The sequence below is a fragment of the Nipponia nippon genome, unplaced genomic scaffold (assembly GCF_047370975.1).
Source record: "Nipponia nippon isolate SJK-2023a ecotype South Korea unplaced genomic scaffold, ASM4737097v1 scaffold_5, whole genome shotgun sequence".
NCBI lineage: Eukaryota > Metazoa > Chordata > Aves > Pelecaniformes > Threskiornithidae > Nipponia > Nipponia nippon.
The window spans coordinates 3,772,501-3,787,724 of record NW_028262369.1 but is presented as its reverse complement, the minus strand read 5'-3'; the positions used below and the strand labels follow the sequence as shown (position 1 = coordinate 3,787,724).

The 15,224-nt window shown below is 41.2% G+C and overlaps 1 protein-coding gene across 2 annotated transcripts in view; it reads right to left on the bottom strand.

The window, feature by feature from the left end:
* Positions 1-3,146: 3,146 nt before the first annotated feature.
* The window catches only part of TEKT5 (tektin 5), a 28,215-nt gene continuing 16,137 nt past the window's right edge, over positions 3,147-15,224 (bottom strand). For both annotated transcript variants that reach the window (XM_009477277.1, XM_087733188.1), the window contains exons 6-7: positions 5,293-5,447; positions 3,147-3,360 (exon numbers count right to left, since the gene is read on the bottom strand). In XM_009477277.1, the coding sequence (XP_009475552.1) occupies positions 3,147-3,360; positions 5,293-5,447 (369 nt within the window). The remainder of the gene's footprint in view (positions 3,361-5,292; positions 5,448-15,224) is intronic.

Genomic DNA, 15,224 nt, shown 5'->3' with positions numbered 1-15,224 from the left:
AGTGGTGTAGAACAAGACTACAATCCAGGTTTTCTGCATTAGCCATCTACCTTAACTTCTAAGAAGCAAACAGTGACTTATTTCTAGCCTCTTTGGATTTATATAGGTTTATAGCCTAAGTCCATGGAAGTGTCCTTCTCGATAGCCTGAAGAAAACTGTTTACTTTTAAAAAGAGAATGTAAATTGAAATGTGCTGCATGCATGGATACCACTAATGAAAGACGAGCACTTTCTTCACTGAGGTTTTTTCCGACTAGGATAATATACTTTGTATCTTCTGGTCAGTTATAGTTCGGGAAGAAGATGATTTTTGTACCGTGTTGTTATTTTTGCAGTACTCAGTAAAAACTTATTCTTGCTGATGGCAGCTGAATCTCAAGGAATTACTGTTACCATGCAAAATGGTGCTCTCAAAGAAGAGTACAAAGTGTCATCGATCCATGGTTTTAGGCAGTCACTCGTAGGAGTTCACACCGTGTTCAAACCCGTTCCGTGTTGTCTGCACTGACAATGTACCGAGTGAGTACTGCACCCAAGAGCAGAGCCGAGGGCTCGGGGAGAACATCGCTGAACAAAGGCACGGTCAGGAGGGAGCTGGAATTGGTGATGTTCACAACTATTCGGCCCCACCATCTCCATCCCAAAGTCCCCAAAGTTTCAGATTCAGGCTGACTTTTCACTGATGTTGATTGTTTTCAGACAAAGATTTTTTTCCTTTTTTCCTCTTCTGTCAAGAACTGTTGCAAGAATTCAGCTCTCAAAGTGCCTCCCTTCTGCTATATATTTCTTAATTGAGTTCTTGGCATAAGGGAGGGGAGAAACTATTTCTAGCTCTTAGAGTAGCTGTGTGAACTGGGAAAGCCTCCAACTTCTAGAAATGTATTTAAAGGCTTGAAGAAGATCCAAATTTCCAAATAATTTTTACTCCTTTGCTTGGTCAGCTGTAAGTATTTGATAAATAGGGTGGGACTATTGTCAATATTTAACAGCTCAACGCAAATATTGTTCTTTATACATTGTAAAAATAGTATATGAAATGCAAATCAAGTGCTTTATTCTGTGGTTTGGTAGTAACAGAAGCGAGTGATAAAATCTCCCTTGCCTTCATACAAAGGCATAGAGCAGGAGGAAAATGTTACCAGTGGTAACAGTCTTCCCTGCTGGGAAACAAAACAGTGAGATTCCTCACTCCTCCCACCTAAAGTCATGTCCCAAGGGCGGTTCTGTGGTAGAAGGTTGTTGTGAAGTGTTTCCGAGTAAGAAACAGCAAGGTATGACTATTAATTCAAACCAGATTACCAGTGAAGTCTTCGGTAACAGAGCTCCTCCTGTCTCTGGTGGCACATCACCAGGACCCCTTGCACTGCTCTGCAGTTGTGTATTACAATATAAAAACAAAATATTTCTGGAACTTTCCCTATATTCAGAGAAATTCCTCTTAAAAAGCCACCATTTGGCATCAGCTCGTGGGATGGAGCAGCCTGCCCTGTCCATAGTCACGTGCAACATGACTATGGCATCATCCTCATGTAGAAAATCAAGATGAAGAAGAGTCAATGTGAGATGGGTTTAATGAGTATCAGAAGTAGGCCTGGAGGTCACTTCCCAGTCGTGTGTTCCAAAATGGTTTCCCATGATTTTAAATCTCTAGAAACATATCATTATGTAAATGGTTTGACACAATAGCCAGGAGATACTACTTTTTTAACTGAAGGTGAGAAACTTGAGTGTCAAATGGCTCAGCCACAACCATGCTCAGTGAAAACTGAGGTTAACTCAGAAGGAAGCATCAGCACCGCTTGGCTCGGCGTGCCTCAGCAAGGTCACTTTTATTGGTAGCTAGATTAAGCCACCACCCACACAAAACAAAGGATAAGGAACAGAGCCAGTTTATTCAGGAGACTTTCAAATTGTTTCGGATTTGGCTTTGGTCCAGCGTAAAATGCGTTTTGTGTGTTCCTGGAACAGCCCTGTAGAGAGGACCCTGAGGTAGGAGGAAACAGCTCCGTTGTTAGAATTGTAGTTTGTCGGTTGCTCTGTAAAGGAGCGTGAGTAAATCCAGGAAAGAAACACAAATAACAGTAAAACATTATTACTCCATTTTGTCCAAAAGAGTCAGACTGCTTTACCATTAGTTAAAACTAGTTCTTCTTCAAATCCTTTACTAGGGTTACTGTGCTGTTCATGTGTTTCAACTGTCATCCAGAAAAGTCAGATCTCGAGGCCCATTCCATCTCCTCTCCACCACAGAGTGGTGCCCCAGTGAGAACTAGAAAGCTGAGCAATCTTGACTTAGAGACCGAAGGACAATTTCGGCGCACTTTAAGCACATCGTGTTCCTGTACGCTGGTTCCATTCCCACTTTGTCTTCACTTTCTCATTAGTCACAATAGAGCAATGGTACTGTCTTTGCTCATGAAGTCCTTTGAGATCTAATGATAGATAGTGCGTATGTCTAAGTGGTTAAGACCTTTCAGACTTAGGCAAAGATCACATCAGTCACAAATAGTTCATATAAATAGACAAATTTTCTTCACGCTTAATTGTACGAAAAATCAAATTAAAAAGAAAAAAGAGGTAGAGATGGAAAGAGTCCCTCTCAATGAATACAGGTTACATGTATACCTGAAGTGGTTGTAATGAAATTGCCCTTCGGCTTCTGTGAATCAAGTTTGTTCAACCTCCTCTAATTCCACACACTATATCTAGCACTGTTAGACAAGAGGAGAGTGTAAGGTTGGAGTAAGCATTTAAACTAGACTTTTCCAGACAGGGACTGAAAGACAGATGACACGTTATCTGAGCAGTTAAATCCTGTATTGTGCTAATTCTGTTGAGAAATACAGCATTTCAGTCTAACGCTTTCTCTAGCTAGTAACTCACATATGCCGTGCAATATTTGTCTGGTTATTTTAGCGTGGTCTGATTCTGTTAGGATAAGTCTACTAATTCTATTTGAATTAGTAGCAGCTACAGCTGAGAATATGAGGTTGTTCAAAGCAAAGAGGCATGATATTAATTTTCATTAGTTTATTTCTATAGGACTTTGTTATTTGAAAAAACAGAATAATAATGATTTCCTTCATGAAATATTTGCAACCTTTGTAATTTTTATATCATGGACTATGATATCAAAGGTTACTCTTCAAGTGTAGCCAATGAGCCGTGGGGTGCTGGGGAAGACTTTGCGCATGTCCATACACTTCTTGTCAATGAAGAAGGAGTTCGCCTTCACAGAAATTTCATCTTCCAACTTTGATTTGTTGAGGATCAGCATCTGCAGAGTATCACGGGCTTCTTGCAGACGTTGCTTTAAGGTTTGTAAGGTGTCATCTATAGTGTAAACTTCAGTGACAAGCCTGAAAAAAGAACAGGGGACAGGTTGCTCACATAACTTCAGCAGTCCCTCACCACATTCCTTTTTTGACAGCGGACAGGTCATGCTTTCCGGCAGGATTTGAACAGATGTCTTGGACTGAATCAATATGAAACCTCTTTGCCAAACTAGCTTGCATAGCACCCAGAAGAAGTGGTGATTTCTTGCTCGTGTTGACATTCAACAGCAGATTAAGCCACTCTGCTTTGATTTATCTTTCTAATTGCTATCTTCTGCACTTATAGCCTCTCTAGGGCTAGTGTAGCTGCGCTGGGCACTTACGTATGGTCCCGTAGAACATGTTTGGGATGGATGTTACTGGAGAGTGTTGGTGTAGTTCATGACAGTTTAACTTGTGCATCAGGACATGCTAAATGGTCTAGATTTGTCACAGAAGCCTGTTAATCGGTACAAGAATCACTTGCCAGAATAACCACTGAATGCGGAGCTCTGAAATCAAGATTTTCTGTGAACTGATAATAGCCATGTTTCTTTCAGTGGCTTATCAATGGAGATGTGGCAAATCTTGTATAGTCACCAAGCTGGTAAACTCTCTTTAATACTGCCAACTTTGTGTTTTGTCTAATGTGCTATTAATTGCTCAGTGCACTATAGACTATAAGAGAGATTGATTTTTCCAGATCCCACTTTAACTTGTTTTGGGTTAGTCCCAGTTGTTTCAGCACAGAAAAACTAGACTTTATTAATTTGTTTTCTGTCTAATGCCTTCAACTACAAAGTTGGCAGCACACACAGAGAACAAGTGCCAACATCAGCACTTCCTTTTAAATAAACAGCAAACTCAGATAACATTTACGTGTTACAAAGAAGTGGTTCATTTGATATTTTCTTTCCCTATTCCAGTTGAGCTATTGGGCTGAATTCCTTCTTGCTTTAAACCACGTGAGAGAAATACACTTAAATTAATTGAAAGAAAAAAAAATCCTTAAAAAGTGAATTAGCAAATATTTTACTTTCTCAGATAGGATTTTGTCTCTTAGAAAATACATTTTATTTGAGATGTGAGCTCAGCCAAAAATTGCGATAGAAAAAAATGTCCGAACTTCAAATACCCTGTCAGAATTTCTATTTCTAATTGCAGTTGTAACTGCAGAACGTAACATAGGATAAGTAGGATATACTCAATAGGGTTCTTTTGGAACACTGGTGTGTTCCAACTGGATTAGAGGGAGATAAATGGGACTAAAATTCAGAAGACCCTTCTTCAGTCATTAGGGAAGGAAGGCTGGTGTCTCCGACATCTTCTTATACATCCAGAAAGACACAATACACACTGTACAATGGATCATAGCACAGGGATCCCCAAGCTGAAGCCAGTGTGTGCTGGGAAGCCCCCGCAGCTACGTAACGAAAAGGTATGCCAAATGAGCTAGCCTGTGCAAAGATGATACTGAAAGCACCATGTAGTTGAAAATGAGTTGAGGCAGTACGAGATGCTGCCTCATTCTTATTTGCAATTAACTTCTTAAGGAGCTTGACCATTAGATAGTTTTTTGCATTAAAAGACAGAATTTTGTTGGGGATAACGTGTTTCTAAAATTAGGTATTTCCTAAAGTGAAATCTTGTTTCATACAGAATGGAATTAAAATTAATTCCTAAGTCCCAACTCAGACATGAGACTGAATCCCAAAAGATATTGGCCACCAACAAGCAATTGAATTCTTAACTGTCCTGGGAGAAGGACTCTAAAGGCAACTACACACATTGAACATTAGATGTTTTAGCCCATTATTTCAACATAGCTATTTAGATTTTACTACTTTCTTCCAGAATTTGTATCACCGTGTAATGAATGCAATTCTAATCTCATCAGACTGATTCACCCTGTCGTTAAATTTCCCGTTCTTGAGTGGCTGATGAAGGAAGGGACGGCGTAGTCTGGCCTTTACTTACTGAAAGTGAGGTGCATCACGGCAAAGTTCTATATTGGGTCGTTTAGTTCTTCCCTCCAGGCGGGTCTGAGCCACTTTCAGTGGGTACTCCTTTGCCTTGATGGATCTCTCCAGTAACATGATTGTATCTTCTGTCTGGAAGATTTCTTGAAGTATCTGAACAAAGCAGAACACTTTTGTAAGCCTCACATGCATACAAAATCAGAACTCACCCCTGCTTTTAAACCCTCCTATTGGAACTGCTTCCATTCTGGCATGTCATTTTGCTTAATTTAGGGGAGGAGATTACTATAAACTCACATCAATCGGATGTATTTGTATAAGATGTTGGCTTGATTTACCAGTCCTTTAAAACGACGTATGGTAATCGAAGCTCATGAGAGCCAGCCGGAGGAGGCCCGTACAATCAGACATCAAATGAAAGCATTTAACGAAGTTGTTGCTGGAAAACAGGTGAACAACTTCCGCCAAGAAAGGCACCATCGCTTTCCTATTATAGAATTAAGAAATTTGTAGGCAAATTGGAATATAAATTTATTACAAGCGGAAGAGAAGCACTGATTTTTTGTGATGGGGGAAATTCCAACTGTCTTTTTGTGATAAAGCAATTTTCATAGAGGCGGTGTTCATAGCTCTGCAGGGACTTATTTCCATTTTGCTTCATTATCTAATTTTTCTCCTAAATAAAAAAAAAATCTGCTGCTTGATCTATGAACACTTTGCAAAGGTAAAGTTCCAATAAACTGCCATTTTCATTTAAACCTTCATTCAATTCTTATTGCCTCATAAAAATTCAGAAGTATTCAAATATGTCCCCTATGAAATTGTTCCATACTCCAAGTGTTTTGGGGACATCTCCTGCAAGAACATATGAACACAAGTCATATTTTCATACTGAAACTAAATTCTCAAAGTTTCGAAAACTCCACTGGGAGCTGTAGAGGGAAGACCAGCTTCCTTTAAAAGCTTGTTTTCTGTACATGGAGAAGATATGGAGTGAAGAATCTCCCAAAAGGAGAGGCCCATGGAATTAGGATAACAGTTTTTAGTTGCAGTGCATGTTACTGTATAATCATATTATCCCTGAGAATCCTGTAAATGCTTCTTATATGTTTTAATCTGTATGAAAAAAAATTAGAGAAATTGCAAGGGAAAAGCTTTGCTCAGTCTTAAAAAAGAAAGAAGGGGGAAAAGGTTTATATTCAGGTAACGTTTCCTAGCCGATTGATTATGATGTTCTTTAAAGCTTTTTCTTATAGACAGCTTTAAAATGGAAGAGAACAAATTGAAGTAATGTATTTTCTCAGCCAGTCTACTAAAATCAATACAACTTGAATTTCAACAACCACTAAAAATGGCATAATATGATTTAAATTATGCTGCTATTTAAATCTTGCCTACACACTAAGCTGTACTAGGTTTACTAATGATGTGTGTGTTTTGAAAATTCAATTAGTTCCTGCTGCTGAAAGATTATTTGTAGACAAAACCCAGAGAGTTAAGGATGCCAGGAACCTGCGCCCCAGTCTGAATCCTTAAGGGCTTGTTGACGTTGTGTAGTACAGCAATGTGAAAGATCTCCTGGCCAGCACTGTCCAAACCAGTTCAACCCTTACAGCAATGCAATCTTCCAACAGATGAATCATCTCGGACCCTGAAGCAGCAGCATCTGAACATGACTGTACTGATTTGAAGCCAGGTCTCCACACTCTACCGAGCCCTTTGGGTCCAAGGTTGGTTCTCACAGAGCTAGCTTGAGAGCATCTTCACCCAAAAAGAAGCTTTAATTGCTTACAGACTGCAGGGGAAAAAAAATCTGGTTTGCTATGAAGGGAAAACAGTATGGAAGAGAGTGAAGCTAACGGTAGGAAATTTCTCCATATAATTTTATTCTGTAGTGGTTCCTTCTTAATTAGATAATCACTGTAAACTAGCTGTGTTCTACAGGGAATATTAATGCAGGTAATCCAGTGTGCTTTGGTAGCTATTTGTTTTGCAGAGGAACTACTTACGATAAGAGCGCGTTGTTAAATATATCGGTTTACATCTTGTCTACGATTTTACCAGTTACACATTCTTATTTCTATAGATAAAAACCAAGGGAAAGAGACTTAATGAAGTTAAATATCTTCATTATGCATCAAGCCCACATCCTTCCTTTTCCCTGAAAACACCAAGGGTTTGGGTCCTCTGCTGCTCAGAAGCAGAATTGGAGCAGGTTGTGCTGTTGTCAGAACTTGGCTGTTTATAACCTCCCTAAGAGAGTCCAGCTTGCGTTCATCTGTGGGTGACAAAGGCGAGGTCTAGCTCCTAGGCAGGCTGCCGGCGCTTAAGCAGCCGTATGTTAGGAAGAGTTTTACAAGCCTGGCAGTCCTATCCTTTGCTCCCACTGTTCACCTTCGTTGCTAACCAAAACCATCCACCTGTGGGGACGTACCGAGGCTGTGAGGCAAAGAATACGCAGTGCTTTTCGAGGTCACCCGCTGCTTAGCAGGGTCCTCCTTTCCTGTGTTTATGTTATAGCTCCTGTCCCTACAGCGGCGTTTCCCATGCTACGCCTTACTGCGTGCAAGCGAGCCAAGTTCGCTGCGGCATGGTCCCGTTACCTGCGGTGGGGTATTGTGAGGATCTGGGCCTCTTACATGAATTCTACTTACAATCTGGAGCAAGTTGTAAGCAGATTTATTTCTTTTTAATGAAAAGTGTAATTCAAAGTAAAAACAATGAAACAAAGCAGCACGTATCTCAGCCCAGTAAGAACTGGGCAAAGTTATGTCTCAGTTTCAGAAAGGATTGAGTGGGTTATTTGTCTTCTACTTATGGTGGAACAGAGGACTTGGCCTCTCAGTTCAGATTCTGGGTAGGACCTTTTGGTTCAGACTTTGAACCAAAGCTTTATTGGTAATAACACTTTTTCTCTTAGGCAGCAGGTGGGTCGCAATGATGATTCACCTTCGTGGAACAAATCTATCAATGAAACAGCACAATTAAAGCAGCCCAGAGCACTTGGTTAGAAAGGAACCATGGCTCTGAAACCAGCTCCCCAGAGCAATGCTGCGGTTCACAAATGCACCCGTGTTATGGTAAGCATGTCTTATAGTCACGGTGCCGATACTTTCTGTCCTGTGATAATATGAATCAAAACAATTTAATTTATCTAGTGAGTGGAGTTAGGTTACAAGCTCTCTTAGACTTAATTCGTTCTAATTGTTCTAATCAGGTTATAGAAGAGGATGAAATTAGTATTTTCTGTGAGAATTTTTTTTCCTGCCCTCTTTTTCTTGGAAAGCAGCGTAGGTATCTCGTGTTTGTTCCATACGTGGTAGGAAGGCGGGAAGCCATCAGAGGGGATGCAGCACGTGTACAGAAACACACTGCAGCAGACTCTGGAATCATACACAAATTTATAAGAGGACCAGGGAAGAAATTTAGTAGTCTTCAGTATTTCAGATAACAGTGCCACTCCTCTGCCACAAATCTTTATTATATAAGGATTGCCTATAGCAAACCATGGCCATTTCAGTACTATGTGGCAATGCTTCTGTAATGGTTGGGTGTAATGGTTCTGCTTGCATGAAAAAACAAATATCAGATTTTTTTTTTTAAGATGCAGAACGAACAAGCTGATTCTAGTAGAACACTGAGCAGATTGCCCATGTATAAACTGTCCTCAGTCTCTTGGAAATGCCATTTTCATTAAGCTCAGCTAGAAAACAGAACTTTAGAAGAGTGGTTTTCTCAACCCAAACTTTTCTTAAATCCTCTTCTGATTCATTCATATGTGGCCACAGTGCAAGTAGAACCACCAGACCACAAACCCGTGTGTTTCAAATTCAGTAGTAATGTTTCAAGTGCGTGAATGTTGGTAATCATCAAACCTGAGGTTTTTTTCTGTTCCTGTACAGCACTTATTGCCTGCTGTGCACATAGGTGTTCCCTTAGTGACACAGAAGCACGAGACTGTATGGTCCTCTCTTTTTAGAATAATAGGTCATGTATGCACTTCCCCCATAAATAATGGCATATAACTGACATAGGACAATAGCAGTCTTGTATCTAGAAGTGACTCAAAGTATTTAGAGCTTGCACAGCCTGTGCAATTCGCACAATGTTAATGTTCGAAAAGGGCAAGCTTTTCGCACAATGTTCATGTTCAAAAAGGGCAAGCTCTGAAGCATAAATAGAAAATGTTTCTCTTTATTGAGAATCCAGTAGTTCATTGGTCATGAAAAGAGAGCTTTCATCTAAAAGTCACTGAAAAATCAGTTTTATGTCCAACCCTTATAACACTTTGTGTCGGCACAATGTGCAGTAACTACACTCTTGTGCCACACGACTTCACTAGGTGCTCTGGTGTCCTGCTCATAAAGGGAGAAGAAAGTCTGCAACCACTTTGTGCACAACCAAGGCAACTGATTGTTCTACTGAGCACCCCCCTCATTCATTCGATAAAGATAAATAGTGTTTAAACCTGCCTGTGAACTCAAAATTCAACCATGAAACTGTGCATCGTTCTTTAAGCCCTGCTTGGGTGCATGTAAGTGGATGTGGTTTAAGTTCATTGTGTGTTCTCGAATTTTTTCTTACTTTTTTTTTTTTTTTTTAAAGCACTGTCATTTAAGGCACACAAAGAAAAATGGCCTCGGGGGAACCACCTCCAACACATGGCAGAAGCTTTGTACAAACAGTTTTCGATTACTCATCCTGGCCACACATTGGATAAAATGATTTAGATAATTTACTATACATGAACGGATTGGCGGGGAGGATCACCAGATAGTGTTGCACCAGCCTATGTCATTTCTGGATGACCTCCAAAGGCAGGAAGCAAAAACAACAAACGCGGAGCGGCGTGTTGCTAAGAGCGCGCGGCGAGGCACTGGCTCAGGCAGCTGCCCGGACGGAAACTTTCCCTTCCAGGACATGAGTAAAGTTTTGTGCTGCAGCATTCTTGAGAGCTAGTAGAAAACTGCGCTCCCACTGTTCTCTCACTTCACAAAGCCACGATTTTTATAGGCTGGGCATGGTGAGACGGAGAGAGAGCTGCTGAAGTCACACGTTTCATCATGTAATCAGGGTGGTCTTATGTACAACATAAGCATTTTTAAAATGCTACAGTCTGACCGCTGTCCTTGTTTCTTTGTTGTTTCTGAGGTTTGCTCAGTGTTTAGCATCCGAATGCAAAAAGCAGCAGCCCGGTAATATGGTGGGAGGAACATTCTTGTGCCTCCACATTTTGTAAATTTCTTTATATTTAGTATTTTGCCTCTCAGTCAGTTTTTTAAACTTTTTTTCATCCTTGTTTCCATATTTCACCCAAATTATTTTGTAAAAGTTACATTTCTTGAGGTTATCGTACTTAATCGAATAGATGGTGTAATTGTGACTGATTTCGCAATTAATTTTAGGGTACATAGCCACATTATTTCAAAGTAAAACTATGATATCTTGCAATCTTTGGATTACAAGTATAACCCAGATCTCGAGTCTGAAATGAATTTGGACCTGACAGTTTTTACTGTCATGTCACAGACAAATTCTTGATAGAGATTACCGTGTCCCTTGCTCTTGTTTCTTGGGTTTGTTTGTTTCTTTGGAAGCTTAATTGCAGGTCACTGTTTTATGACTTACCAAGTTTTGTTTTGTTTTTAAGCAGATGGTGGTGGGGAATAGTCCAGGAGTCTTTTAAGCAAAAAAGAAAAGCGCATTTAAAAGAAAAAAATGACACTCAACAAAATGTGACATCAGCAGGCGATGCCTTCTGATAGCGCAACTGTGCTGAAGCAGAGCTAGAATCATTCCCAGCAGTAACTTTTGTGCAGTTGTTGTGTATACTCATGTGGGATGGCGGAGTTTCACAGTTAAGAGACGCAGCGGTTTAGTTTGCGCCCAAGATAAATATCTTCCAACCGATGCATTGCACAATTCATCAAGTGTATCGGGAATGGAGAGTTTGGTCCGGATTTGGGAATATTGCAAGCTTTTCTTTATAAAGCTTACAACAATGGGAATAGGGCTGGCCTAAATACAGTCAACAGACCTGAAAGCTAAAGTATACTGCAAGTTCTACACATACCAAAGGATACCTATAAAATCCCCAACGTTTTCTTTATAACTCTTAAACATGACAGTTTCACAGAAAAGAAGAAACTATCAGAATGTAAATATAGATAAATAAATGTATACTTTTAAAACAACGAATGCTTTAAATATACATCTGGACACTTAATCTGTGTCCTTATGCAGATTGGTCTACTCAGCGGAGATTGAAACAGAGGACCCAGGGATCCTGGGCCTTTCGTTTCCTCGGTATAACAATTTACAGTCTTACCAAAATCTTCCTTCCCCTGAGTTCCAGTATGCATTTTTTACTTTAATTTCTGAAAATAATCTAAATGATTTCACATTTTTATGCAATCAGTTTCTATTTAACATTTCCATTTCCACTGCTCCTGCAAATATAAAAGATGTTTATTTTAAAACAGCTTTGTTAAAATTAAAGGGGGAGAAAAACATGGGATCATTTAACTTGGCCTGGATTTTCTAAAATATTTTCAAAATAACAGAGGAAGCAATAACTGTACACAAGGAAATGCTTAACTCTTTGCATACCTCCTTCCTACACTTCTAAGTATCGAAGAACAAGAATAACCCTCAGAGTTCGGTTGTATTTGTTGTACATTTTACACTGTTACCATGCTTTCAGATGCTGCAGGGCCAGCAATTTTAGAGTGCACCATCATTTAGCAGAACAAAATTAAGTCCTATGTTATTAATGTATTTTTGCTAAACCTGGTTAACATAACAATAAAACAGGCAGTTTGGGCCTTGTACGTGCTCTGTTCTGTCTCAAGTTACCTCAACCAAGAGCAGGGTGTACATCCCCTTTAACAGAGAGATGTCTCTAGAAAGAGATGGGGCCGGAGAGAAACCGCTACGGCTTATGCAGCTGCTCTATAATATTGATTCTTGTCAGGAATGAGATTCTTCCTAGTCATTAATGAAATTTCAGCCTAGTCATGGTAAGCTATATTCGCCCTGACTATAGAGTCAATGCAATGCATTTGTCTCATGACCCTTTGGAGCCTCAAAGTGCTTCTTTTCTAGACAAGCTACTACATATGCCTATCTGTTTCCTGCAAGACAGCCCTTTCTGAGAACAAGGAACAATTTTATAAATATATATGAGCACTGCTGCCTTTAACTAAATCCTGTTGCCTTTGCTCAGTTTATATGAATTGCCTGGGTGCCGACGGGTTGCAGGGGAGGCAGCAGTAATAGTACCAACCACCTCAGTTTCTCACACATAAATGTTGTGGCAGAAAAGTTATCTTCTATATCAATGCCAGCGAAGTCTGCCATCCATTCAATCCAGGCTGCCTTTACTTAGCAGCTGTGTGTCCCTCAGTGTGAGAAGAGAATTCTGTTATTTTGCAAATAAAGACATTTGGGTTCATGACAACCTGAATACATCCTGATGCGCAGTGGCTGTCACTTGCTGGTGATAACTCGCCTTCCTCCTTTCATGGGCCCCCAGGCTAACCCATGAAGCGGAGCATTGCCGCACGGCATGCGGAGGAGCCAGGCTTCTCCTGCGTGGTTTCTCCGCTTGCCCATAGTTTGTTCTCTGATGCAGTCTGTGCAAGGCTTTATGATTTCAGGAGATTAAGCAACAATTTCAGGAGAGAGAAATCTGGTTTTGTTTTCGAGTGAGTGCCTCAGCTTTCATCTATAATTTTTCTTGGTTTGTAGGCAAAAGTCTGTTCCTAGCTTAAATAACTATTTCCTCCTTCAAACAGATTTTTCCAGGCAAGTTTGAGCTGCCTACACCAACCAGCACACACCTTCCCAGCTGCTTCTGAGTCACTGTTGATTAATCATCTGAAAACTTTATTCTCAAACACGTTCCAGTATTAAATGATAAGATTAACTGTATAGCCAGCCACCATGAACAGGCATGAAAAACTGTAAATGACTGAGATTTTAAGGCATGAAAAAAGGAAGGGAAGAAAGCTACCAACAAAAATATATTAAAATAGTTACGTGAGGATACATCGGTCCTGTTCAACATCTTTCTCGATGATCTGGATGAGGGGATCGAGGGCACCCTCAGTCAGTTTGCAGATGACACCAAGTTGGGTGGAAGTGTTGATCTGCTGGAGGGTAGGAAGACCCTACAGAGGGACCTGGCCAGGCTGGATCGTTGGGCCGGGGCCAACTGTATGAGGGTCCACAAGGCTCAGTGCTGGGTCCTGCACTTGGGTCACAACAACCCCAGGCAACGCTACAGGCTTGGGGAGGAGTGGCTGGAGAGCTGTCTGGCAGAAAAGGACCTGGGGGTGTTGGTTGACAGCTGCCTGAACAGGAGCCAGCAGTGTGCTCAGGTGGCCAAGAGGGCCAATGGCATCCTGGCCTGTATCAAGCCAGGATGTGGCCAGCAGGACCAGGGAGGTGATGGTGCCCCTGTACTTGGCACTGGTGAGGCCGCACCTCGAATCCTGTATTCAGTGCTGGGCCCCTCACTCCAAGAAGGACATTGAGGTGCTGGAGCGTGGCCAGAGCAGGGCAGCGAGGCTGGTGAAGGGTCTGGAGCACAAGTCTTATGAGGAGCGGCTGGGGGAGCTGGGGTTGTTTAGCCTGGAGAAGAGGAGGCTGAGGGGAGACCTTATTGCTCTCTACAACTACCTGAAAGGAGGTTGTAGCGAGGTGGTGGTCGGTCTCTTCTCCCCAGTAACAAGTGATAAGACCAGAGGAAATGGCCTCAAGCTGCGCCAGGGGAGGTTTAGCTTAGATATTAGGAAAAACTTCTTCACCGAGAGGGTGGTCAGGCACTGGAACAGGCTGCCCAGGGAAGTGGTTGAGTCTCCATCCCTGGAGGTATTTAAAAGACGGGTAGACCTGGTGCTCGAGGACATGGTTTAGTGATGGACTTGGCAGTGCTGGGTTAACGGTTGGACTCGATGATCTTAAGGGTCTTTTCCAACCTTAACGATTCTATGATTCTATGATTGGGGGCTGAGATGAAAGCCCTTGTGGGGCAAGTGCCACAGGGAAAGTAGTCCCTCTGCCACACACGTGCTCCTTCCCACAGCTCACAGCACCGCTGCACCTCTCCCGCATGCTTCTTGCATGGGCATCTCCCGTCGTATTTTAGTATTTCTTTGTGTTCCTGTTCAGAGGAGCACGCTGTGTCCTTTTCAACAGCCGTAGGAGGGCTGCTTTCAGGAGTTCTCAGATAAGAAGTCTGAAGACTCTTTCAGAGGCTGGTAGGCAGTTTGTGGTGTTATTGCCACAGAGGTTTTCCTGGCTTTCGTTCTATATTTTATGCTACGTATAAAATTAAGTAGGTTCATCCCATGAGTTAGAAGAAAGTTGGTTAAATATAAAATGTATTCAATATTTCCTTCTAGCCACCATATAAACATACTCAATAGTTGCTAAAACAGGAAAGGTTTTTTTCTTAGATTTATAAATAAATTTAATAAAAATAATGTGTGAAGGACGGAGACTCTGAGGGGGTAACTTATTTAAGAGATGGAGTAACTTAGTAAAACAAAATTCTGTAGGCTTTTCAGGTATAGAGTAAAAATATACCAGGCAAAAAGGCAAGTGAGGGTTAATTTCCATCATATATTGATGTAATATACTGCCTTTTCACACCCCAGGGGTGAAAAAAAAAACAACAAACCTGAGCTGTTCCTGAAAGCACTTTTTCTCAGTGAACTGAGTGGAAATACTCAGAATCGTGGCTACTCGTTTATTGGGGTGGGTGGCTATTTTTTCATGGCTTTACTAAACATGTACCTGTTTTTCTAGCATCTGTCTGATCCCTGTGCTCCCAGGTTGTGGAATAGCAAGGCTTGCAGGAAGGGTGATGCTGGGCACTCTGCTTCTGGGCATCGAAACACTTCTGAGCACAGTACAGGTGTTGGA